Source organism: Sapajus apella, unplaced genomic scaffold (genome assembly GCF_009761245.1).
Source record: "Sapajus apella isolate SASKATOON/1434 unplaced genomic scaffold, GSC_monkey_1.0 scaffold37, whole genome shotgun sequence".
In the NCBI taxonomy this organism is placed as follows: domain Eukaryota; kingdom Metazoa; phylum Chordata; class Mammalia; order Primates; family Cebidae; genus Sapajus; species Sapajus apella.
Genome location: NW_022436977.1, coordinates 13,880,424 through 13,906,797, shown reverse-complemented (window position 1 = coordinate 13,906,797; position 26,374 = coordinate 13,880,424). Strand labels below are relative to the sequence as shown.

Here is a 26,374-nt window from a genome sequence, read left to right as displayed (position 1 = left end):
TTGATTGTTAATTTTCAGTTTATTTTGCCAATGCCATCATTTACAATCAATATCATTACCCTGAACTATGTGCATAAAAGAATGGAATCTAGTTTCAGGAGGCAGCCAAAAATTTTCTAGTTACAGAATGAATTGGGCAAAATATGTATAACATTAACTGTATGGAAACCTCTCTGAAGAGACCTTTTGGAGAAAATTAGGTAATTGTAAAAAGTTGTTTATGGCTAGAAATGGGAAGATCAACGAGTTGAGCCCATGAGCTCCCAATAAGCCTCATGATTCCATGGTAGCATTAACATATGGAACATTATTACCAAAGAAAGAAATCCTAGGGATCGATCTGTTTTAAAAAACAAGAGACTTGGCCAATCCATAGTGACTCATGCCTATAATCCCAGCACTGTGGGAGGCCAAGGCAGGAAGATTGCTTGAGCTTAGGAGTTTGAGACTAGCCTGGACAATGTAGGGAGACCTAGTCCCTACAAAAAAATAAAAAGAAATTAGCTGGGCCCCATGGTGGTGCACACCTGTGTGGTCCCAGCAATTGAGGAGGCTGAGGTGGGAAGAGTACTTGAGCCTGAAAGGTTAAGGCTACAGTGAGCAGTGACTGTACCACTGAACTCCAGCCTGGGCAACAGAGCAAGACCCTGTCTCAAAAAAACAGACAAACAAAAAACCCAAACACACACAAAAAAACAAGAGATTATAAATCCAAGATGACACAAAGGTTTCAGTGTAAAAACTCATGAGAGAATACACGTGGATCTCACAAATCCATGCATTCACATCTGCCTCAACTGTCTTTTCTAACTGAGCATATTATGTAATAGTAATTGCTTATTAAGGAGGTCTCTTCCCTGCAAAGTCTGAAAGTTAAGATGGTAATTCAATAAAGGAGTCAGTACACAGATAATACAAATATTTCTATTAGGTAGAACTTCATAAATTTTTAGTGAGAATATTTACCTGAGTAGCTCTTATCTCTGCTTTCATCAAGCTCAGTACTGGTAGTAGCCACTGTATCAGCCAAAGCTACAAGGAACATCTGCTCCAAACGGGTAAGGCCTGGTAGACTTGAGTGCATAAGATGACTTGAAAGAACCCTTGCGTGTTCTTGGCCAAAGTAAGCTGGTCCGTATTGAGAAAGATTTATTACTTTTGATTTGCTTTCTCTCTTTTCGGGCTCTAAATCAATATCATCCGTTGTTATGTCCTGCATTTGAAACAGCTCTGAATACTGATCCTCTGGTTGACTTACTGTCTGATCTTCATAGCTCTGCGGTATCTTTGTACTTTCTTCTGAAATTCTGTAGGATGTATCTTGATCTGCAGCAAGTAATGCATATAGTGGCAGTGGAGGGATAGAATCTATCTCAGTATAATCTCGAGTACCATCTTTTCCTAAGGTGACTGTTTCCTTTGCTGTACTGCCACTTACACTAATAGTTCGAGAAAGATGTCGCTTAGTTCCTTCTCCAGCATCAGCATCTCGAACTATGGCTACTTCACCTGCAATACATTTTACTAAATGAGAGAGAATGGCTTTAGCCCTTCTAACTTTCCCTAAATCCATCAATTCTAACAGCTGAGTTGGATGATATTGTGGAAGAGTAGGGGAAAGTACATGTGCAGCCTCAAATAAGCCACCATCTTGAATTACAGTTGGTGAACAAAAAACATCATCAGAAATAGCTGTTCCTTCAACAATACTTTTTCTTGCCAGCATATTAGATTTAAAGGTCAAATGATCTTGCATTGCCGCCTCTTCTGCATTAGGACTATCAGCTTCAGTGTCTCCAAATTTGACAGCATGCTTCCACTGTGCATATACTTGCATTTCACAATCCATTCCTACCACCAATATCCCATCTCTTACCCAAGAGAGAGAAACAGGTAGTGAAGGAGTACCATCAACAGAAGATACCAAGTCTATAGATCTGAGAAGAACCCATCTTGACCTAACTCCTTGCTTGATACTACCACCTAGTGGTAAAGTAATGATAGCTACTCCATCCTTACTGTTGGTTTGCTCAGTCACAATTCCTGAAAGCCTTCCATACATAAAGATATTAGCACCGACCCCCACTGTAAGAATGTGGGAGCCATCTTCTTTTGATACCCAGTCCAAATGTACTAAATGTTTGATATTCGGAATAAGATATCTATCCTTGCTCAAGAGTGCATCTGACTTGCTATATACAAACAGATTACTGTCGACACTGACCCTTGAATCCAGTACACTCCCAACCTTAACCAAATCATCAAGATGAATTGTTTGTTCCAAAACCCACTCTGACCCTCCTGTAGATTCACACTCAAATATACAAACATGCATAGAAAATTCTTTAGAAACAAAACCATTATGGTGGATAGGTTGCTTATAAGCCACTGCAAGGCGACCTGTGTAGGAACAGCTAACCGCAACTGGTCTTCCCACAATGCTCACTGTACTGCTATTATCTTCTCCTTCATCATTCATCAAAGGCCATCTCTTCCAATGATAAATTTCTTTCTCTTCACTTTTATTACATTCTGGGTTGGTTTCCATACAACATTTCCAGAAGCGTACTTTATTGTCAGAACAAGTTGTAACCACTAAATAAGGCGCAAGGCACACTGGATAAATTGAAGAAGAACTCAGATGGCCTTAAAAAAGAAAAGGAAACAGTTATAATAATAATAAAGCCACAAAATAACACAGTAATAATCAAATTCTAGAATGTGATGAATTTGAAGTCACTATAAGCTTCTTCAGAATAACTCAGCAGTCTTCCTCTTAACAAGTATCCCACACTAAATGTCCATTGGCCAACATACCTATAAAGGTCTTAAAGGTCCCATCAGTGAAATCAAGGTATGCAATAATAATCACTTAATTTGCTTTTGAGTAATTAAGTTTACATGAGGCAAGCATTTAACTAAAATAAAACTCAAAAGCACTGAAACAAATCAACCCTTAATAAATGTGTTTCTATAATTTATATTACCTTCACCACAAAATGCCTCCATAGACTTTCAAACTATATATTTAATCATTTTCATCATGAATACTTAACTGAGTTTTACAATTTGCCTTTCAAATCCTCCTAACCTTCCCCTTCCCTCAAATAATCCAGACCCCATGTGGTACATCAAATGTTTTTTCAGGCAGCAAAACAGACCAATAGATCTCACCCTTTTACCAAGTTTAATTCATCTCCTCTTAGCACTGAACTAGAGCCCTCTTATCTATTCCTGACTGCCAAAGACTAACAATGCACATCTGTTGTCAACTGTAAGACAAGGGGATACAGAGATTAAGATCTGAGGTCAGAAGATCTGGATTCAAGTTTCAATCCACCAACAATTTCATTAACAGTGGAAAACCTACTTAATCATCTGAGCCTGCTCCATCTAAACAATTGAGATCAGTTACTGTTTCCCGTAGAATATTATTATCATATAAGACATTTTATAAGGCTCTGTAAAATATAATTTATTATTATGAACTCCAATAAACTTTTGTGAGTATAATCCAAACCTTTCAAACAAAGATTAACAAACTGGCCTGGATAAGCACCAGCCACAAAAGCTCTTCTCAATATGATCCTTCCAACTGTGAATGCAAATCTGTCTTAGGGATAAATATGAAAAAACCCATACTGATTATCATTCCCCAGTAATTATAACAGCCCTGCCTGAACCTTCAATTTTGGTTTCCCAAAAACACTATTTTAGAAGCTCCCCAATTAAAATTCTTCAAGTAGCAGATCACTTTAAATGCAGCTGTCAGTCTTGCCCTCTAAATTATCTTAACACCTTGCTAAAGTCAGTATCATTCCAGGCCAGCCAAACTGTAGTCTTCTATCCTACATATTTCCTCAGAGTATCTGCCAATCCTTCTTCAAACATTCTTAACAAAAGTGAGGCACTATTAGCACAATGTGGATGAGAAGTCTTAAATTTAAGAAAAAAAGCTTCAGTGATTTACAAATCAACATATTTGTTCTTCAAAATTTTGCTAACATGGTAGGCAAGACACCTCACATTAAAATATTTACACTATTTTCTGTCAAGCTGATTATATTTATCACAGGAAACTTTTTTCCTTTTTTTTTTTTTTTTTTTTTTTTGGGGGGAGTCTCACTCTGTCGTCCAGGCTGGGTGCAGCAGCGTGATCTCAGCTCACTGCAACCTCTATCTCTCAGGTTCAAGCAATTTTCCTGCCTCAGCTTCCCAGACAGCTGAAATTACAGGCATGCGTCAACACTCCCAGCTAACTTTTGTATTTTCGTAGAGATGGGGTTTCACCATGTTAGCCAGGGTGGTCTTGAACTACTGACCTCAGGTGATCCACCCACCTCAGCTTCCCAAAGTGCTGGGATTATAGGCATGAGCCACCACATCCGGCCAGGAAATTATTTCTAATAAAGACATATTTCTAAACATCTAGACATATTAACAGAACATAAATCTTTATTTTAATGTCAACATAGCACATATTTCAGAAGAGCTCATCTATTTTATCCACTAAAGAGTTCATACATTTAACACTCTAAGCTACCACTGCTCAATCTTAAAGTGACATTACCTGCTGAAGGTGTTGCTCTTATTACTTCAACTGATTCTGGGAGATCAAGGGGTTGGCTATACACCAGTCTAGAACTCAGAATAAGTTTACTGGCAGTTTGAAGATTGGCAATTGATGAAGAATGTGGCATGGGGCTCACACTAGGAGAGGTTTCTGGAGAAGAATCTACATTCTTCTGTCCAGGGACTGAAAGTAGGCTCTCAGAGGAAGCACCTTCTGAAGCTTTAGCTTTAAAAATAAATTATAAAATTACAAAATGTATTTATATCATTACTATAAATATGAGCTACAATATTACTTTGTTATTATTTCAGAAACATATCTTCTTAAAACCATTTTGGACATAAGCTGAGTGCAGTGGCTCACGCCTGTAATCCGAGCACTTTGGGAGGCTGAGGCAGGCAGATCACATGAGGTCAGGAGTTCAAGACCAGCCTGATCAACATGGAGAAACCCCATCTCTGCTAAAAAATACAAAATTAGCCAGGCATGGTGGCACACACCTGTAATCCCAGCTACTCAGGAGGGTGAGGCAGGAGAATCACTTGAACCCAGGAAGCAAAGGCTGTGGTAAGCTGAGATCACACCATTGCACTCCAGCCTGGGCAACAAGAGTGAAACTCCATCTGAAAAACAAAATATTTTGCAGATGAAGATACAGAGAAAAGAGAACTGTTTTTTTAAACAGAATGACCATATGACTCAGCAATCTCACTACCAGGTATTTATACAAAGGAAACAAAATCATTCTATGAAAGGGATAACTGCACCCCCACATTTATTGTAACACTATTCACAACAGCCAAGATATAAAATCAACCTAATATCCATCAACAAATAAATGGATAAAGAAAATGTGGTATACATACACAATGGAATATTCTTCAGCCATAAATAAGAATAAAATCCTGTCATTTGCAGCAACACAGTTAGAAACTGAAGGTCATTATGTTAAGTGAAATAAGCCAGGTACAGAAATACAAATATCACATGTTCTCTCACTCATATGTGGGAGCTAAGAAAGTGGATCTCATGGAGGTAAAGAATAAAATAATAGATACCGGAGAATGGGAAGGGTTGTGGGGCAGGTAAAGAGGCTGTTTAACAGGTACAAACATAAAGTTAGACAGAAGAAATAAGTTCTAGTGTTTGATAGCACAGAATGACTACAGTTAACAACAATACATTATATATTTCAAAATAACTACAAGAGAAGACATGAAATGTTCCCAACCCAAAGAAACAATATATTTCAAGGTAATGAATATCCTAAATACCCTGATTTGATCATTACATATTCTATGCATGTATCAAAATATCACATGTACCCCAGAAGTATGTATAATTATTATGCAGCAATAAAAATTAAAAAAAAAATAATTTGGAGACAAGGTCAATTTTCAAACTTTTGCTTAGGTACCCTAATAAGCTTAAAATTTTTTTTTTTTACAATTTTACTCTTTCTTAGTAACAACTCCATCATGGGAGACTGTCAGGGAAGAATCACAACATGTAAAAGCTAAAAAAAATCCGTATACAGTCCAGTGTATTCACGCTTTAAAACACATTAAAAGTCTGAGGAATCTTAACGTGCAAATTCCGAGGCCTAACCACAGATAAACTGATTTAGATGATTTGGGGTAGATCCTGGTAAAGCAGCACAGGTGTTTCAAACAGATGGATCATGAACCAAACTTTAAGAAATAACAATGTACTGCCTTACTTTTAGGTTAAGAAATTTAAACTTAGAGAGCTTAGTGGTTTTCCTGAGGCCATATAATTAGCTAGGGGCAAAGAAGACACTAGACTAGAAACCTCCTATCAAGTACTCAAACCAGAGAATGATTTCAAGAATAAAGACACAAAGTAAAAGTTCTAAGAAAATTTAAAATAGTATTAGTTGACTGGCTTTGTAAGCCATATTGACTTGATCTTCCAAAGAATTTCCAGTGAGTGTAAATCTCACTGGAGTCAGTTATCTGTTCTTTTGTGACATATAAAAGATACTCTACATACATACATACATTTATTTATTTATTTGTGTGTCTGTCTCTCCCCATTGGACCACAAATTCATTAAAGGCAGGGAATGATGTGTTATTGCCTTATACATCTCAAGGAGCACCAGAATATCCAATAAATAATAATCAATCCTCTTTTGTTTCTGTTAAACATGTCAATCTATCTTATAATGACAGGCCACTAAGTAAGAAATATGAAAATATTTTTTTGTAAAATGTAGTAAGACTACAAACTTGAATCAGTAGGCAAAAGACAGGAGTCCCACTCCTGACTCTATCAGTAATGAGATGTGTTTCCTTAGGCCAGGCACTTCACCACCTCTGGCTACTTTCTCACCAGCAAAATAAGGTTAAACTACATCATCTCTCTTCCTGTAAATCATGCAATTTTCTATCATATATCTCATGCTAAGAAAGAAAATAAGAACAGAAAAAAAGCAAAGACTTGTCCAGGTCTGGTGGTTCACTCCTGTATTCCCAGCACTTTGGGAGGCTGAGGCGGGAGGATCGCCTGAGGTTGGGAGTTCAAGACCAGCCTGACCAACATGGAGAAACCTTGCCTCTCCTAAAAATACAAAATTAGGCCAGCATGGTGGCACATGTCTATAATCCCAGCTACCTGGGAGGCTGAGGCAGGAGAATTGCCTGAACTCGGGAGGCAGAGGTTGCGGTGAGCCGAGATCAAGCCACTGCACTCCAGCCTGGGCAACAAGAGTGAAACTCCATCTCAAAAAAAACAAAAAGCAGACTTTAGAGTCAGCAAGGCCTGATTTTGAAACTTGGTTCTGTGACAAACTATATAAAGGGACTTGGTCAAGTAACTTAACCTTGCTCCATTAATAAGTGAAATAATATCTATCTCACATATATGAAGCACCCATCTCAGCACCTGGCACCCAGAAGGCACTCCACATGTTTCCTTCTCTAACAAAATTTAAACCAATCATTTATCCTTTAACAGGATATTCAATACTGTGGTAAATTCAAGCATTAAAAAAATCTATGATCATTTCTTTGCTTCATAGTACAGATTTCTCAACTGGTTTAGAGATTAATCTAAATGTGTACGGCAAAAGAATGGTTGAAATAATTTTTAATCACAATTGCATTTCTTTTTTTTTTTTTTTTTCTTTTTTTTGAGACAGGGTCTCACTTTATCACCCAGGCTAGAGTGCAGTGGCGCAGTCTTGACTCATTGCAGCCTCTGCCTCCAGGGCTCAAGCAATCCTCCCATCTCAGCCTCCTAAGTACAGGCACGCACCACCACACCTGACTAAATTTTTTTTTTTTTTTTTGTAGAGATGAAGTCTCACTATACTGCCCAGGCTCATCTTGAATTGCTGGGCTCAAGCAATCGTCCTGCCTTAGCCTCCCAAAGCGCTGGGATTATAGGCACGAGCCACCATGCCTAGCCTGTATTTCTTAATGTTCTACAAAAACAGTTCTACTTATAAGCCTCAGGCACTCAATCATACTTTATCAAACAGCAAATCTGCTTCTCTTAACGATGATAAAGCTGACAATGTACACTGTATTGGATAGGAATGTGTATTAATAAAAAAGTACAATATTAGTTCTATGAGCATCTAGAACAGTCATAATATCCACTCAATAAATATTCACTGAAAACAATAAACCAAGCTTTTATTTTTTTCAATATTTCTAATGTGCTCATAGACTGGTTTTTAGGATTAACCGGTTTCATTAATGATTTCTGACCTTGTAATTAAAGGTTTAGCAGAGACCTTTCAATTCAGCAACTCAATTTACAGTTTATTAGAACTTCATTTTATAGTATTAACCAAAGTAAAGCATATTCCATAAAATGAATTTATTATGTATCATCTCTGTATAAAACTAAAGCTACTTACCTAAACAGGCTTGTACAGATTTAAGATGAAGATGCCACATATGGAGAATAGAGTTATTATTGCTGTCCTTTTCAATTACTACTAGAAAGAACTTTTCTGAAAATGGTGGTGGGCGGTATCCTATTATTCAAAGGAAAAGAGGATATTTAAATTAGCATGTTTTTATGGAGTTAACAAAATACTTTTTAAAAGCTGCCACCACCTCTTGTTATGCATAGAAGTTGGGAGGAAAAGGCAAGAAAGACTTTCAGGAGGAGTTTTATATAATTTTTCTGCCAAAAGTTAGATAGCTATCAAGGACTAATAAGGTTTTGTCAAAGGTACACAAAAGACAACATGAAAGGATACCTACTGGTCAAAGAGGGGACGGTTTGAGCATCAAAGAATATAACTAAATAAAATTTGTTAAAACACATTTACCATATTACAAACTATGAGTTCACAAAAATACCAATAGTGTACATAAAAAAGAAAGGAAAGAAAAGAAAAGAAAAGCAGAAGAAGAATGGAAGGAGGAGAGAAGGGAAGGAAGTGGGGTCCTGGGCATACAAAGTGCAAGCCGGCCTCATGGGATGTGCCTGGAGTAACTCAGACACTCACTCCTTATTTGGGAAAGTGGCAATGAAAAGGAAATAATAAACATTCATCCTGCTTTTCCTGTATGACAACAGCATTAAAAAAACTGAAGTTGTGGAGGAAGGAGAAGCGGTAGGGTAAAGAGATTTTGTAGGAATTTCACATGGAGAACACATGGACACCGGGAGGGGAACACCACACACTGGGCCTGCCTGTGGGTGAGGGATAGGGGAAGGGTAGCAATTAGGAGAAATACCTAATGCAAATGACAGGCTGATGGGTGCAGCAAACCAACCATGGCACATGTATACCTATGTAACAAATCTGCACGTTCTGCACATGTATCCCAGAACTTAAAGTATTTAAAAAAAAAAAAAAAAAAAACCCTTTGAACAGATAATTCCATTCTTGCAAAGGATTTCTACAAGATAAGCCCAGATAAGCCCTGGAAAATGTTGTGATTAAAATGAAGTAAACTATTACAATAACGAGATTATGTCAAAAGGACTCAGGACCTACTTGAATTGGTCCTTACTAGCCTAATATAGGACTATGTAAGTATTTTAAAAAAATCACCACAACGGCTCGAAATATGCTACGTACATAAAATCCATGAGTTATATGAGTACTTCTCTGTATGTATATTACTATTCATTAAAGAGTTTTCTTAAAATGTGTTCATACTGATACTTAAAAGACAAAGAAATTGCAATAACAACAACAAATTCAACAGTAGAAGCTGGAGATAACCAGGGTACAGACTCCTTATTCTGAAACTGTCAACTAAAAGGAAAGAACTAAGCACTTAACCCCTTTCCAAAAAAAACTGTTTTTCAAAGTAATCCAATAGCTCCAGTAGATAAATGCTTTTCTTCACAGATGCTTCCCAGCTAATAAATAAATGGGAAGTGATAAAATTGGAAAATCATCATTTTTCAATCACTAATGAAATAATTGGTTTAAGATCAACAATATTCAATGGAAGAAGCCATGAGATAAGCCCAGATAAACCCTGGAAAATGCTGTGACTAAAAGCTATCAAACTATAATGACATCACCAACTGAATCTTCCAAATCTTAGTATGACTAAAAGTGAGATAACCAAGTTTTTTTTTTCTGGTATGATACATATGAAGTACACAGCATCACCTAGAATGTTGAACCCCAATCTCAAGTATCTAGAGCTAACTTCTGCTTTACAGGAAATATAATAGACAAGCAAAAGTTTAAATAATATCACAAGTAAGTAGTCAGAGAAACTCCTTTAAAAAAAACTTGCTCTAGAACTGAAGAGAACAGACATGAAAAACTCTTCAAAATATCAATAAATCCAGGCGGTGGTTTTATGAGAAGATTAACAAAACAGACTGCCAGCCAGACTAATAAAAAAGAAAAGAATCAAATAGACACAACAAAAAATGATAAAGGGGATATCACCACTGATCCCACCGAAATACAAACTACCATCAGAAAATACTATAAACACATCCAAGCAAATAAACTAGAAAATCTAGAAGAAACAGATAAACTCCTGGACACATACAACCACCCAAGACTAAACCAGGAAGAAGCTGAATCTCTGAATAGACCAATAACAAGTTCTGAAATTGAGGCAGTAATTAACAGTCTACCAACCAAAAAAAAGCCCAGGACCACATGGATTCACAGCTGAATTCTACCAGAGGTACAAAGAGGAGGTGGTACCATTCCTTCTGAAACTATTCCAAACGATAGAAAAAGAGGGAATCCTCCTTAACTCATTTTCAGAGGCCAGCATCATCCTGATACCAAAATCTGGCAGAGAAACATCAAAAAAAAGAAAATTTCAGGCCAATTTCTGATGAACATCGATGCAAAATTCCTCAGTAAAATACTGGCAAACCGAATCTAGCAGCACATCAAAAAGCTTATCCAACAAGATCAAGTCGGCTTCATCCCTAGGATGCAAGGCTGGTTCAAGGTATGCAAATCAATAAATGTAATCCATCACATAAACAGAACCAAAGAGAAAAACCACATGATATCTCAAAAGGTACAGGAAAGGCCTTGGATAAAATTTAACACCGCTTCATGCTAAAAACTCTCAATAAACTAGATAATGATGGGATGTGTCTCAAAATAATGAGAGCTATTTATGACAAACCCACAGCCAACATTATACTGAACAGGCAAAAGCTGGAAGCACTCCCCTTGAAAACCGGCAAAAGACAAGGATGCCCTCTCTCACCACTCCTATTCAATACAGTATTGGAAGTTCTGGCCAGGGCAATCAGGCAAGAGAAAGAAATAAAGGGTATCAAATATGAAAAAAGGAAGTCAAATTGTCTCTGTTTGAAGATGACATGATTGTATATTTAGAAAACCCCACTGTCTCAGCCCAAAATCCCCTTAAGCTGATAAGCAACTTCAGCAAAGTCTCAGGATACAAAATCAATGTGCAAAAATCACAAACATTCTTATACATCAGTAACAGACAAACAGAGAGAAAAATCATGAGTAAATGCCAATTCACAATTGCTACAGAGAATAAATTGCCTAGGAATACAACTAACAAGGGATGCCAAGGACCTCTTCAAGGAGAACTACAAACCTCTGCTCAATGAAATAAGAGAGGACAAAAAATGGAAAATCATTCCATGCTCATGGATAGGAAGAATCAATATCATGAAAATGTTCATACAGCCCAAAGTTATTTATAGATTCAATGCTACCCCCATCAAGCTACCGTTGACTTTCTTCATAGAACTAGAAACAAAAACCACTTTAAATTTCATATGGAACCAAAAAAGAGCCTGTATAGCCAAGATAATCCTAAGCAAAATGAACAAGGCTGAAAGCATCATACTATCTGACTTCAAACTATACTATCAGGCTACAGTACAAAAACAGCATGGTACTGGTACCAAAACAGATATATAGACCAATGGAAAAGAACAGAGGCCTCAGAAATAATGCCACACATCTACAACTATCTGATCTTTGACAAACCTGACAAAAAATAAGCAATGGGAAAGGATTCCCTATTGAACAAATGGTATTTGTTAAACTGGCTAGCCATATGCAGAAAACTGAAACTGAACCCCTTCCTTACATCTTATACAAAAATTAACTCAAGATGGATTAAAGACTTAAATGTAAGACATAAAACCCTAAAAACCCTAGAAGAATACCTATGCAATACCATTCAGGATATAGGCAAGGGCAAAGACTTCATGACTAAAACAACAAAAGCCAAAACTGACAAATGTTGGGATCTAATTAAACTAAAGAGCTTCTGCACAGCAAAATAAACTATCATCAGAGTGAACAGGCAACCTACAGAATGGGAGAAAATTTTTGCAATCTATCCATCTGACAAAGGGCTAATATCCAGAATCTATAAGGAACTTAAAGAAATTCACAAGAAAAAAACAACCCAGTCAAAAAGTAGGTGAAGGATATGAACAGACACATCTCCAAAGAGGACATTCATGCAGCCAACAAACATATAAAAAAAAGATCATCATCACTGGTCATAAGAGAAATAATGCAAATCAAAACCATACTGAGATACGATCTCATGTGAGTTAGAAAGGCAATCATTAAAAAGTCAGGAAACAACGGATGCAGGAGAGAACATGGAGAAAAAGGAATGCTTTTACACTGCTGGTGGGAGTGTAAATTAGTTCAACCATTGTGGATGACCGTGTGGCAATTCCTCAAGGATCCAGAACCAGAAATACGATTTGACCCAGCCAGCAATCCCATTACTGGGTATATACCCAAAGGATTATAAACTTTTCTACCACAAAGACACATGCACAAATATGTTTATTGCTGCACTGTTGACAATAGCAAAGACCTGGAACCAACTCAAATGCTCATCAATGATAGACTGGATAAAGAAAATGTGGCACATATACACCATGGAATACCATGCAGCCATAAAAAAGGATGAGTTCATGTCCTTTACAGGGACATGGATGAAGTTGGAAACCATCATTCTCAGCAAATTAACACAGGAACAGAAAATCAAACACTGCATGTTCTCATGCATAAGTGGGAGATGAATAATGAGAACACAAGGACACAGGGAGGGGAGCATCACACACTGGAGCCTATTGGGAGGTGGGGGGCTAGGGGAGCAAGAGCATTAGGAGAAATACCTAATGCAGCTACGGGTTGATGGGTACAGCAAATCACCATGACACATGTATACCTATGTAACAAACCTGCATGTTCTGCACATGTATCCCAGAACTTATAATAAAAAAAAAATTATAAAAAAACTTGCTCTAAAACAAGTCAGCAGCATAATGAGAGTATATATATGGTATCACTTTAGATTAAAATGTCTTGATAGACAATAAAAACAATGTGTATACCTTACAGATTCAAGCAAATTAAAAACACAAAAAACCTCAACATTTTTTACACAACTGCATGAAATATGAAATGCTCATTGCACGATTTTGAGGAATATTATTTTATCAATTTGATAATAGCAAATATGCAAGGAAGTCATTTTTAGAAACGCATACAGAATTGAAACAACACCATAGCTAGATTTGCTTTAAAATATTTCAGTGGGGCCAGGCACAGTGGCTTATACCTGTAATCCCAGCACTTTGGGAGGCCAAGGCAGGCTGATCACTTGAGGTCAGGAGTTCAAGACCAGCCTGGCCAATGTGGTGAAACTCCATCTCTAGAAATAATACACACAAAAAAATTAGCTGGGTGTGGTGGCACATGCCTGTATTCCCACCAACATGGGAGGCTGCAGCAGGAGAGTTGCTTGAACTCGGAAGGTGGAGGTTACAGTAAGCCAAAATGATGTCACTGCACTCCAGCCTGGGCAACAGAGCAAGATCCCATCTCAAAAGTAAAAAATTTCAGGGGGAAAGAGAAAAGAAAAATTGTGTAGACAAAGCAAGTGTGATAAAATCTTTAACCTACATTATAGGAATATGGAGATTCATTTAATTATGCACTCTAATTTTGTCTATTTTTGGCATTTTTCTTAACTAAAAGAGTAATTAACTTTAAAAAAATTATTTATTATACTTTAAGCTCTGGGGTACATGTGCAGATTGTGCAGTTTACATAGGTATACATGTGCCACAGTGGTGGTTTGCTGCATCCATCACCCCATCATCTACATTAGGTTTTTCTAAAGCTATTCCTCCCCAGCCCTCACACCCTCATGTGAGATGTTTCCATCCCAGTGTCCATGTGTTCTCATTGTTCAATACCCACTTATGAGTGAGAACAGGTGGTGTTTAGTTTTTTGTTCTTGTATCAGTTTGCTGAGAAAGATGGTTTCCAGTTTCATCCATGTCCCTGCCAAGGACATGAACTCATCCTTTTTTATGGCTGCAGAGTATTCCATGGTGTATATGTGCCACATTTTCTTTGCCCAATCTATCATTGATGAGCTTTTGGGTTGGTTCCAAGTCTTTGCTATTGTGAACAGTGCCACAATGAACATATGCGTGCAGATGTCTTTATAATAGAATGATTTATAATCCTTTGGGTATATACCCAGTAATGGGATTGCTAGGTCAAATGGTATTTCTATTTCTAGATCCTTAAGGAATCGCCACACTATCTTCCACAATGGTTGAACTAATTTACACTCCCATCAACAGTGTAAAGGCATTCCTGTTTCCTCGCAGCCTCTCCAGCATCTGTTGTCACCAGATTTTTAAATGATCGCCATTCTAACTGGTATGAGGCGGTATCTCAATGTGGTTTTAATATGCATGTCTCTAATGACAAGATAATGAGCTACAAACACCTCTGTGCAAATAAACCAGTAAATCTAGAAGAAATGGATAAACTCCTGGACACTTACACCCTCCCAAGACTAAACCAGTAAAAAGCTGAATTCCTGAATAGACCAATGACAAGGTCTGAAGTTGTGGCAGCAATTAATAGCCTACCAAGCAAAAAAAGTCCAGGAGCAGACAGGTTCACAGCCAAATGCTACCAGAGGTAAAAGAGGAACTGGTACCACTCCTTCTGAAACTATTCCAAACAATATAAAAAGAAGGACTCCTCCCTAACTCATTTTATGAGACCAACATCATCCTAATACCAAAATCTGGCAGAGATGCAACTAAAAAAGAAAATTTCAGGCCAATATCCACGATGAACACTGATGCCAAAATCTTCAATAAAATACTGGCAAACTGAATTCAACAGCACATCAAAAAGCTTATCCATCACGATCAAGTTGGATTCATCCCAGGGATGCGAGGCTGGTTCAACATCTGCAAATCTATAAACATAATGCATCACATAAACAGAACCAAAGACAAAAACCACATGATTATCACAAGAGTAATTAACTTTTAATTAAAACTTAGAAAGTACAAAATAAAACAGAGGCAGAGAACAGGAGAAACCTACACAACTCAATACAGTTATAGGCTGGGCGTGGTGGCTCACGCCAGTAATCCCAGCACACTGGGAGGCCAATGTAGGTGGATCACCTGAGGTCAGGAGTCCAAGACCAGCCTGACCAACATGGAGGAAACCCCGTCTCTATTAAAATACAAAATTAGCCGGGCATCAGTGCGGGTTCCTATAATCCCAGTTACTCAGGAGGCTGAGGCAAGAGAATCACTTGAACCCAGGAGGCACAGGTTGTGGTGAGCCAAGATTGTGCCATTGCACTTTAGCCTGGGAAACAAAAGTGAAGCTCCATCTCAAAAAAAAAAAAAAAAAAAAATCAGGAAGAAAGAAAGAGAAACTTCATATAAAACGTAAAGAAAACTAAGAAAGCATCGAGGAAATCTTTTGGTCTGACTTGGCAGTGGCATAACAAATATCAAAAGTGAGAAATAAAGAAAAATTTTAAAGCAAGTCAATTAAAATATTATAAAGAAAACTACCAACTTTATATAAGCATTGAATTCTGGTAAGTTGGCATATCTTTCCTGTTAGAAATAACATGATACGGGGTGGATCCAAGATGGCCGAATAGGAACAGCTCTGGAGTGCAGTTCCCAGTGAGAACAAGGCAGAGGGTGAGTGAACACTGCATTTCCAAACACATTATTGCTGCCCACAAACCAGGAGATTCCCAAGCTGAAAACCTCCACCAGACTACAGCATGGCTATTACAGCCGGCACAGCGGGTCTCCGCACAAACACACAAATCTGGGCAGCCGTTTCAACTGGCACCTGGAATGCCTGGGAGACAGAGCCGCCCATTCAACTGAAAAAAAGGGGGCTGAAACAGGGAGCGAGGTGATCTGGCTTGGCGAGTTGCACCCCCACAAAAACCAGCAATCTGAAATGCTCTGGATTTAGAGTTTTGCAGTAAGCGCAGCTGGACCTGGGATGGTCTAGCTCTGTCGGGGGAAGGGCATCCACCATTATCGAGACAGTCTACCACTACCAAGGCAGTCAGCCATTACCGAGGCAGTCTGCCAATACTGAGGCAGACTGCAATTACCAAGGCAGTTCTAACTACACCTCTATAAACAAAACCACAAGAAAGTTCACACAGCAGTTGACAAGAGCCCATGGCAGCTCAGCAATACCTCTGCTGGCAGACTGTGACTAGGCTACCTCCTTGCTGGACAGGGCAGCTCTGAAAAAAGGCAGCAGCATGTCAGGCACTTATAAATATGGCCCCACCTTCCCAAGACAGAGCACCTGGGAAAAAAACCTGTTATGAGTTTCCCTGTAGCAGACTTAAATGTATGTGCCCAGCAGCTCTGAACAGAACAACAGAGCACTTGAGCTCCTATAATGGACAGACTATCTCCGCAAGCAGTTCTCTGACCCCCACATATCCAAAGAGTCATCTCATAAAGGAGAGCTCAGGCTAACAAATGGTGGGTATCCTTCTGGGATGAAGATAACAGAAGAAGAAACTGGCAGCAACCCTTACTGTTCTGCAGCCACTGGAGGTGATCACCAGGCAAGCAGGGTCTGGAGTGGACCTCCACCAGTCCTGCAGCAGAGGGGCCTGAATGTTAGAAGGAAAACTAAGAAACAGAAAGAAATAACTTCATCATCAACAAAAAGGATGTCCACTCAGAGATCCCATCCAAAAGTCATCAACTACAAAGATGACCACAGGTAGATAAGTCCACAAAGATGGGAAGAAATCAGTGCAAAAAGGATGAAAATACTCAAAATCAGAACGCCTCTCCTCCTCCAAGGGATCACAACTCATCACAAGCAAAGGAACAAAGCTGGATGGAGAATGAGTCTGATGAACTGACAGAAACAGGCTTCAGAAGGTGGGTAATAACAAACTTCTATGAGCTAAAGGAACATGTTATAACCCAATGTAAAGAAACTGAGAACCTTGAAAAAAGGTTTGACGTAGTGCTAATAAGAATAAACAGCTTACAGAAATATATAAATGACTTAATGGGGCTGAAAAACACAACATGAGAACTTCGAGAAGCATATCCAAGTTTCAATAGCCGAATCAAGAAAGCAGAAGAAAGGATATCAGAGATTGAAGATCAACTCAATGAAGTAAAATGAGAAGACAAGATTAGAGAAAAAAGAGTGACAAGAAATGAACAAAGCCTACAGGAAATATGAGATTATGTGAAAAGACCTAATCTACATTTGATAGGTGTACCTGAATGTGACAGAGAGAATGAATCCAAGCTGGAAAACACTGTTCAGGGTATTATTCAGGAGAACTTCTCCAACCTAGCAAGACAGGCCAATATTCAAGTACAGGAAACACAGAGAACACCACAAAGATATTCCTCAAGAAGAGAAACCCCATGGCACATAATCATCAGATTCACCAGGGTTGAAATGAAGGAAAAAATGCTAAGGGCAGCCAGACAGAAAGGTCAGGTTACCCACAAAGGGAAGCCCATCAGACTCACAGCAGATCTCTTGGCAGAAACCCTATAAGCCAGAAGAGAGTGGGGGCCAATATTCAACATCCTTAAAGAAAAGAACTTTCAACCTAGGATTTCATATCCAGCCAAACTAAGCTTCATAAGCAAAGGAGAAATAAAATCCTTTATGAACAGGCAAGTGCTGACAGATTATGTGACCACCAGGCCTGCCTTACAAGACCTCCTGAAAGAAACACTAAATATGGAAAGGAACAACCAGTACCAGCCACTCCAAAAACATACCAAATGGCAAAAAGCATTGACACAATGAAGAAACTGCGTCAACTAATGGGCAAAACAACCAGCTAGCATCAAAATGGCAGGATCAAATTCACACATAACAATATTAGCCTTAAATGTAAACGGGCTAAAAGTCCCAATCAAAAGACACAGACTGGCAAATTGGATAAAAGGTCAAAATCCATCAGTGTGCCGTACCTAGGAAACCCATCTCACATGCAAGGATACACAAAGGCTCAAAATAAAGGGATGGAGGAAGATCTACCAAGTGAGTGGAAAACAAAAAAAAGCAGGAGTTGTAATCCTAGTCTCTGATAAAATAGACTTTAAACCAACAAAGAACAAAAGAGACAAAGAAGGGCATTATATAATGGTAAAAGGATCAAAGCAACAAGAAGAGCTAACAGTCCTAAATATATACGCACCCAAAACAGGAGCACCCAGATACATAAAGCAAGTCTTAATGACCTACAAAGAGACGCAGACTCCCACACAATAATAGTGGGAGACTTTAACACTCCATTGTCAATATTAGACAGATAAACAAGACAGAAAAACAACAAGGATATCCAGGATTTGAACTCAGATCTGGATCAAGAAAACCTAATAGACATATACAGAACTCTCCTCCTCAAATCCACAGAATATATATTCTTCTCAGCACCACATCACACCTACACTAAAATTGACCACATAATTGGAAGTAAATCACTCCTCAGCAAATGCAAAAGAGCAGAAATTATAACAAACAGTCTCTCAGACCACAGGGCAATCAAATTAGAACTCAGGATTGAGAAACTAACTCAGAACCACACAACTGCATGGAAACTGAACAACTGGCTCTGGAATATTGACTGGATAAACAATGAAATGAAGGCAGAAATAAAGATGTTCTTCGAAATCAACGAGAACGCAGACACAATGTACCAGAGAATGCAGACACAATGTACCAGAATCTCTGGGACACATTTAAAAAGTGTCTAGAGGAAACTTACAGCAATAAATGCCCACATGAGAAGTGAGGAAAGTTCTAAAAACAACACCCTATCATCAAAATTGAAAGAACTAGAGAGCAAGATCAAAAAATACAAAAGCTAGCAGAAGACAAGAAATAACCAAGATAAGAGCAGAACTGAAGGAGATAGAGACACAAAAACCCTTCAAAAAAAATCAATAAATCCAGGAGCTGGTTTTTTGAAAAGATCAACAAAATAGACAGACTGATGGCCAGATTAATAAAAAAGAAAAGACAGAAGAATCAAATAGATGCAATAAAAAACGATAAAGGGCATACCACCACCGATTCCACAGAAATACAAACTACCATTAGAGCTTACTACAAACAACTCTATGCACACAAACCAGTAAACCTGGAAGAAATGGATAAATTCCTGGACATTTGCACCCTCCCACACCTAAACCATGAAGAAGTCAAAACCCTGAATAGAACAATAACAAGGGCTGAAGTTGAGGCAGCAATTAATAGCCTACTAACCAAAAAATGCCCAGGTCCAGATGGGTTCACAGCCGAATTCTACCAGACATACAAAGAGGAGCTGGTACCACTCCTTCTGAAACTATTCCAAACAATCCAAAAAGAGGGAATCCTTCCCAAATCATTTTATGAGACCAACATCATCCTGATACCAAAACCTGACAGAGACTCAACAAAAAAAGGAAACTCCAGGCCAATATCCATGATAAACATAGATACAAAAATCTTCAATAAAATACTGGCAAATCGAATCCAACAGTACATCACAAAGCTTATCTATCACAATCAAGTAGTCGTCATCCTGGGGAATCACGAATGGTTCAACATATGCAAGTCTATAAATGTAATCTACCACAAAAACAGAACCAAAGACAAAAACCACATGATTATCTCAATAGATGCAGAGAAGGCCTTTGACAAAATTCAACAGCCTTTATGCTAAAAACTCTCAATAAACTATGTAACCATGGAACGTATCTCAAAATAATAAAAGCTATTTACGACAAACCCACAGCCAATATCATACTGAATGGGCAAAAACTGGAAGCATTCCCTTTGAAATCTGGCACTAGACAAGGACGCCCTCTCTCACCACTCCCATTCAATGCAGTATTGGAAATTCTAGCCAGAGCAATCAGGCAAGAAAAAGAAATAAAGTGTATTCAATTAGGAAAGGAGGAAGTCAAATTCCCTATTTGCAGATAACATGATTGTATATTTAGAAGACCCCATAGTCTCTGCCTAAAATCTCCTTAAACTGATAAGCAAACTTCAGCAAAGTCTCAGGATACAAAATCAATGTGCAGAAGTCACAAGCATTCCTATACATCAATAATAGACTTAAACAGAGCCAAATCAAGTACAAACTGCCATTCACAATTGCTACAAAGACAGTAAAATGTGTAGGAGTACAACTAACAAAGGACTTAAAGGGCCTCTTCAAGGAGAACTACAAACCACTGCTCGAGGAAATATGAGAGAACACAAACAGATGGAAAAACATTCCCTGCTTATAGTTAGGAAAACTCAATATTGGGGAAATGGCCATACTGCCCAAAATAATTTATAGATTCAACGCTATCCCCATCAAGCTACCTATGACCCTCTTCACAGAACTGGAAAAAACCACCTTAAACTTCATATGGAACCAAAAAAGAGCCTGCATAGCCAAGACAATTCTAAGCAAAAAGAACAAAGCTGGAGGCATCACGCTACCTGACTTCAAAGTATACTACAAGGCTACAGTAATCACAACAGCATGGTACTGGTATCAAAACAGATAATAGACCAATGGAACAGAACAGAAGCCTCATAGGCAAAGCCACACATCTATAACCATCTGACCTTTGACAAACCTGACAAAAACAGGCAATGGGAAAAGGATTCCTTGTTTAATAAATGGTGTTGGGAAAACTGTTTAGACATGTGAAGAAAGCAGAAACTGGACACCTTCCTGACACCTTACGCTAAAATTAACTCCAGATGGATTAAAGACTTAAACATAAGGCCTAACACCATAAAAACCCTAAAAGAAAACGTAGGTAAAACCAACCAGGACATAGGCATAGACAAGGACTTCATGACTGAAACACAAAAAGCATTGCAACAAAAGCCAAAATAGACAAATGGGATCTAATTTAACTCCACAGCTTCTGTACAGCAAAAGAAACAATCATTAGAGTGAACCAGCAACCAACAGAATGGGAAAAAATTTTTGCAATCTACCCATCTGACAAAAGGCTAATATCCAGAATCTACAAAGAACTAAAACAGATTTACAAGAAAAAAACAAACCCATTCAAAAATGGGTGAAGGACACGAACAGACACTTTTCAAAAGAAGACATTTATGAGGCCAACGAAAGTGATAAAATGCTCATCATCACTGGTCATTAGAGAAATGCAAATCAAAACCATACTGAGATACCATCTCATGCCAGTTAGAATGGCAATCATTAAAAAATCTGGAGACAACAGGTGCTGGAGAGGACGTGGAGAAATAGGAATGCTTTTACACTGTTGGTGGGAGTGTAAATTAGTTCATCTGTTGTGGAAGACAGTATGGCGATTCCTCAAGAACCTAGAAATAGAAATTCCATTTGACCCAGCAATCCCATTACTGGATATATATCCAAAGGATTATAAATCATTCTATTATAAAGACACATGCACACGTATGTTCACTATGGCACTGTGTGCAATAGCAAAGACCTGGAACCAACCCACACACCCATTGATGATAGACTGGACAAGGAAAATGTGCCACATATACACCATGGAATACTATGCAGCCATAAAAAACGATGAGTTCGTGTCTCCTCTGTAGGGACATGGATGAATCTAGAAACCATCATTCTCAGCAAACTGACACAAGAACAGAAAAACAAACACCACATGTTCTCACTCATAGGTGGGTATTGAACAATGAGAACACATGGACACAGGGAGGGGAGCATCACACACTGGGGTCTGTTGTGGGGGAATAGGGGAGGGACAGTGGGCGGGATAACATGGAAAGAAATGCCATATACAGGTGACAGAGGGATGGAGGCAACAAGTCACATTGCCATGTATGTACCTATGCAACAATCCTGCATGTTTTGCACATGTACCTCAGAACCTAAAGTGCAGTAAAATATATTAAAAAAAAAAAAAAAAGGAATATATGGTTTGCTGGGGTGTTAACTCCTTTTTCTAAAAGTTGCTCTCAAATATATAATAGAAATGACAAGCTTTTCTATTTCCTTATTTTTAATTTATAGATTTTTTAAAGCTGTGGTATATACCACAAAACTTATAAACCATGCGCTCCCAATTCGGACTGAAACATAAGCCCAAATTATCCATATTGGAACATGTCACTAAAAAATGCTTGTCAGGAATTATAATACATCAGCTAAAGAAAATTTAATTTCTTAAATTATTGATAAAGCTTGAACTTTTTCTAAATAACTGAATTAAGTTTTCTTGCATAATTTCAATATTACTTTTTATTATTCCCTCTAAATTGTTTTATCTCTTAAAAGGAATCGAAAAGAAAACATATTTATAAAATTAGCATCTGAAAATGAAGAAAAAGAGCACAATTCCAGTTTTTACATGGCGTTCCAATACTATGTATAAGATGTGTGTTACAGTTTACAGTTCTTTTCGAAATATTAACTATTGCATTCCAGGCCATCCATCTATTTAGAGGTACAAGATTCCACGAGATGCAAGACTTTGGCTTTCTGGACCAGACTTTTTCAACTAGTTACTGCTGAAATAGACCTCAGACCTCTGTTACTATTATATATCGGATAAATATTATGTGTCTTTTATTGGAATCACCCCTCCATCCCTGATATTGATCTTCTCCTTAGAGTACTAATTTCATTAATGTTTTTATATTTTAGTTATTTTTCATGTATGCACATGGTGAAATTGAAGCCATACAGAAAAGTATGTTAGGTCTATTTTGTGTTGCTTTGAAGGAATACCCGAGACTGGGTAATTTATGAAGAAAAGAAGTGTAATTGGCTCATGGTTCTGCAAGCTGTACAAGAAGTGTGGTGCCACATCGGCTTCTAGGGAGGCCCCGAAGCTTTTACTCATGGTGGAAGGTTAACAGGGAGTAGGCTCATTACATGGCCAGAGCAGGAGTGAGACAGAGAGGAGAGGCCACACCCTTCTAAACAACCAGCTTTCCAGAGAACTCACTCATTACAACGAGGACAGCACCAAGCCATTCATGAGGGATCTACCCCCAGGATCCACTACCTCCCACCAGGCCCACCTCCAACAAGGGGGATTACGTTTCAACATGAGATTCTGGCCAACATGGTGAAACGCTGTCTGTACTAAAAATAGAAAAATTAGCTGGGGGTAGGAGTGGGGTAGGGGCGGGTGGCTCATGACTGTAGTCTCAGCTACCTGGGAAGCTGAGGCATGAGAACTGCCTGAACCTGGGAGGTGGAAGTTGCAGTGAACTGAGATCGCACCACTGCACTCTAGCCTGGGTGACAAAGCAAGACTCTGTTTCAAAAAAAAAAAAAAATTTGTATAGCCAAGTTTATTATGTTTTCCTTTTATTTTCTGTGTTTATATGTTGCTTAGAGAGACCTTCTTTATGAGACTAAAAGTAAATTACCACTGAGTTTAAAAAGTAGAGTTAAAAGAGTATATTAAGTACATAATCACCCTTGTTAATAATTATTTTATTTTTAATGTTTTTCAAATGCCCATTATAAAACTTTTGGTCCACCAAAAAAAAAAAAAAAAAAAGAAACAACATGATAAATGGCAGCTACATTTGTTGGAAACCATATTAAAAAGATTAACCCAGACAAAGGTAAGATACTACAGAAAAGTACATTTTAAATCTGTAAAGCAGTACTGCTGTTATAATGATAGTGAATAAAACTGAACATAATTAAATAACATAAATTAGAAAAGTTCTCTGTATGAAAAAAGATATATGAAAGAAAAACAAGCTACTAATCTCAGGCGTGAAAAGATGTTTGAGCTAAGCGTCTTAGAATACAGGACCTCACTCTGATTTTCCACTAAAGCAAAGGAAATTATCTGTACAAATTCCATAGAAACAGTTTTCTTAGATGTCTATGCATAATTTTGTGATGAAAACTACACTGAGAAAATTAAATGTATCCACCCAGATAATTCACAATTTGTAACCAAATGAGATTATCTGAAAATCCTTTGTAAACCAAATATTCACAACAGACAATTCTTAAAGACGTCTTTTCACTCAAATAGAACATGATGGTTTTATAATTATGAAATTATATATATATATACACACACAATTTTATTTGCCAACTTAAAAACCTTAAATAAAAGTTTAACTTCTGAAGGGCACATTTTAAACTAAGTTATAAAGTTTCAACTAAACATCATATTGCTTGTTTTTAAAAGGGTTAAACTACTTTCACAAAAAGGAAAAAATACCACACTTCAAAGGGGAAAACTGTGAGATGGTACCTTGCATTGAGTATTTCCATGAGGTTTCTAGTGTCCCACGCAACATGATACCTTGTATCTTATATTCATCATTGGCCTGAAGCAATTTACTGGGTACTTTTTTAAACATATACTAAAATTAACTGGTTTCCTTAAGACACCAAATGGAACTTAATTACCAATCAAAATAATTTAATTATAGGGTTGAATAATTAAACTTACTTTTTCAAACAAATTAAGGCTCATAAATACCTTTTCTTGGCAAAAGTCTATGTCATTGGTGAACTGTCTTGCAAAATGTAATTTTCACCCACATGCGCTCTTCATCTACAAGCAATTTTGACAGAACTAGTTTATCTGTCAAAAATTATGAAAGTGATAACTTTTGAAGATCCATATTCAGTAAAGCTTAGAAAATCACTTTTTTAGGATAAAGACAAACAAATGCAGACTATTTTTTTAAAGTACCTTGTGATGGCTGAAAAAATATTTCTGTTTCCTTTTTCTCCATATCTTCTTTATGTGGTTTATATCCTATAATGAAGTCTTCTTGAAACACATGAAGCAACTGTGTATTGGAGCCACACTACAAATATAAACAAAAATGAAGAGGTTTTATCTTTGAAATTCCCTATCTCCCAACTCCCATCCACCACCTCCCCAATACTAATGCAGAAGAAATATATCTAACAATTTCTATTCTTTATCTACTATTAATTAGAAAGACAAAAGCAACAGAAAAAAAAATCATTAAAGCTATCCTAGCTGGGTGTGGTGGCTCACAACTGTAATCCCAGCACTTTGGGAGGCCAAGGTGGGTGGATCATGAGGTCAGGAGTTCAAGAACAGTCTGGCCAAGACAGTGAAACTGCGGCTCTACTAAAAATACAAAAAAAAAAAAAAAATTAGCTGGGTGTGGTGGCATGTGCCTGTAATCCCAGCTGCTACTTGGAAGGCTGAGGCAGGGAAATCACTTAAACCCAGGAGGCAGAGATTGCAGTGAGCCCAGATTGTGCCACTGCACTCCATCCAGCCTGGCAACAGAGCAAAAAAAAAAAAAAAACTATCCTGATCACAGAAAAATTACTTTCAAAGATATCAAAGAAGTGTTAGTAAAAACAAATCAAATCTGCAAGTTTGCTTCTCAAAAAAGAAAAGAAAGCTACAAAAACCCAAATTTAAAGAACAGGTAAGCAACCTTCACCACTTTGAGTCTGAAGGCATCACATTCACAACTGGCTGGGGAGGGCTGCATTAACTATGGAAGACACCCTAGACTACCATACAATTCACAGTTTTTTCAGTTCCACTGGAGAACCAAAAAACAAAACAAAACACAGAAAGCTCCTCAAAGTATCCCAATAGTTCTGTCTAGTGGGAATTACGAGGGATCCTGTAACAGCCAGTGGGATGATATATCTGTATAGAACGAAACTTACACATAATTAACTAGAACCCCTCAAAGGACGAATGAAACATCGCCATCAACTCCTATTCTCCATGACCATGTTTTTCTTTTTTTGGTTTTTTGGGGTTTTTTTTTGTTTTTTTTGTTTTTTTTTGAGACAGAGTTTTGCTCGTTATCCAGGCTGGAATGCAGTGGCGTGATCTCGGCTCACCGCAATCTCCACCTCCTGGGTTCAAGCAATTCTCCTGCCTCAGTCTCCCAAGTAGCTGGGACTACAGGCTCGCGCCACCATGCCCAGCTAATTTTTGTATTTTTAGTAGAGACAGGGTTTCACCATGTTGACCAGGATGGTCTCGATCTCTTGACCTCAAG

At 37.9% G+C, this 26,374-nt stretch overlaps 1 protein-coding gene across 6 annotated transcripts in view; it reads right to left on the bottom strand.

Annotated features, from left to right (window-relative positions):
- The window catches only part of DMXL2 (Dmx like 2), a 173,120-nt gene that overhangs the window by 51,368 nt on the left and 95,378 nt on the right, over positions 1-26,374 (bottom strand). For all 6 annotated transcript variants that reach the window (XM_032297460.1, XM_032297461.1, XM_032297463.1 and 3 more), the window contains 4 exons: positions 25,063-25,180; positions 8,462-8,581; positions 4,571-4,798; positions 967-2,646 (listed from right to left, as the gene is read on the bottom strand). In XM_032297460.1, the coding sequence (XP_032153351.1) occupies positions 967-2,646; positions 4,571-4,798; positions 8,462-8,581; positions 25,063-25,180 (2,146 nt within the window). The remainder of the gene's footprint in view (positions 1-966; positions 2,647-4,570; positions 4,799-8,461; positions 8,582-25,062; positions 25,181-26,374) is intronic.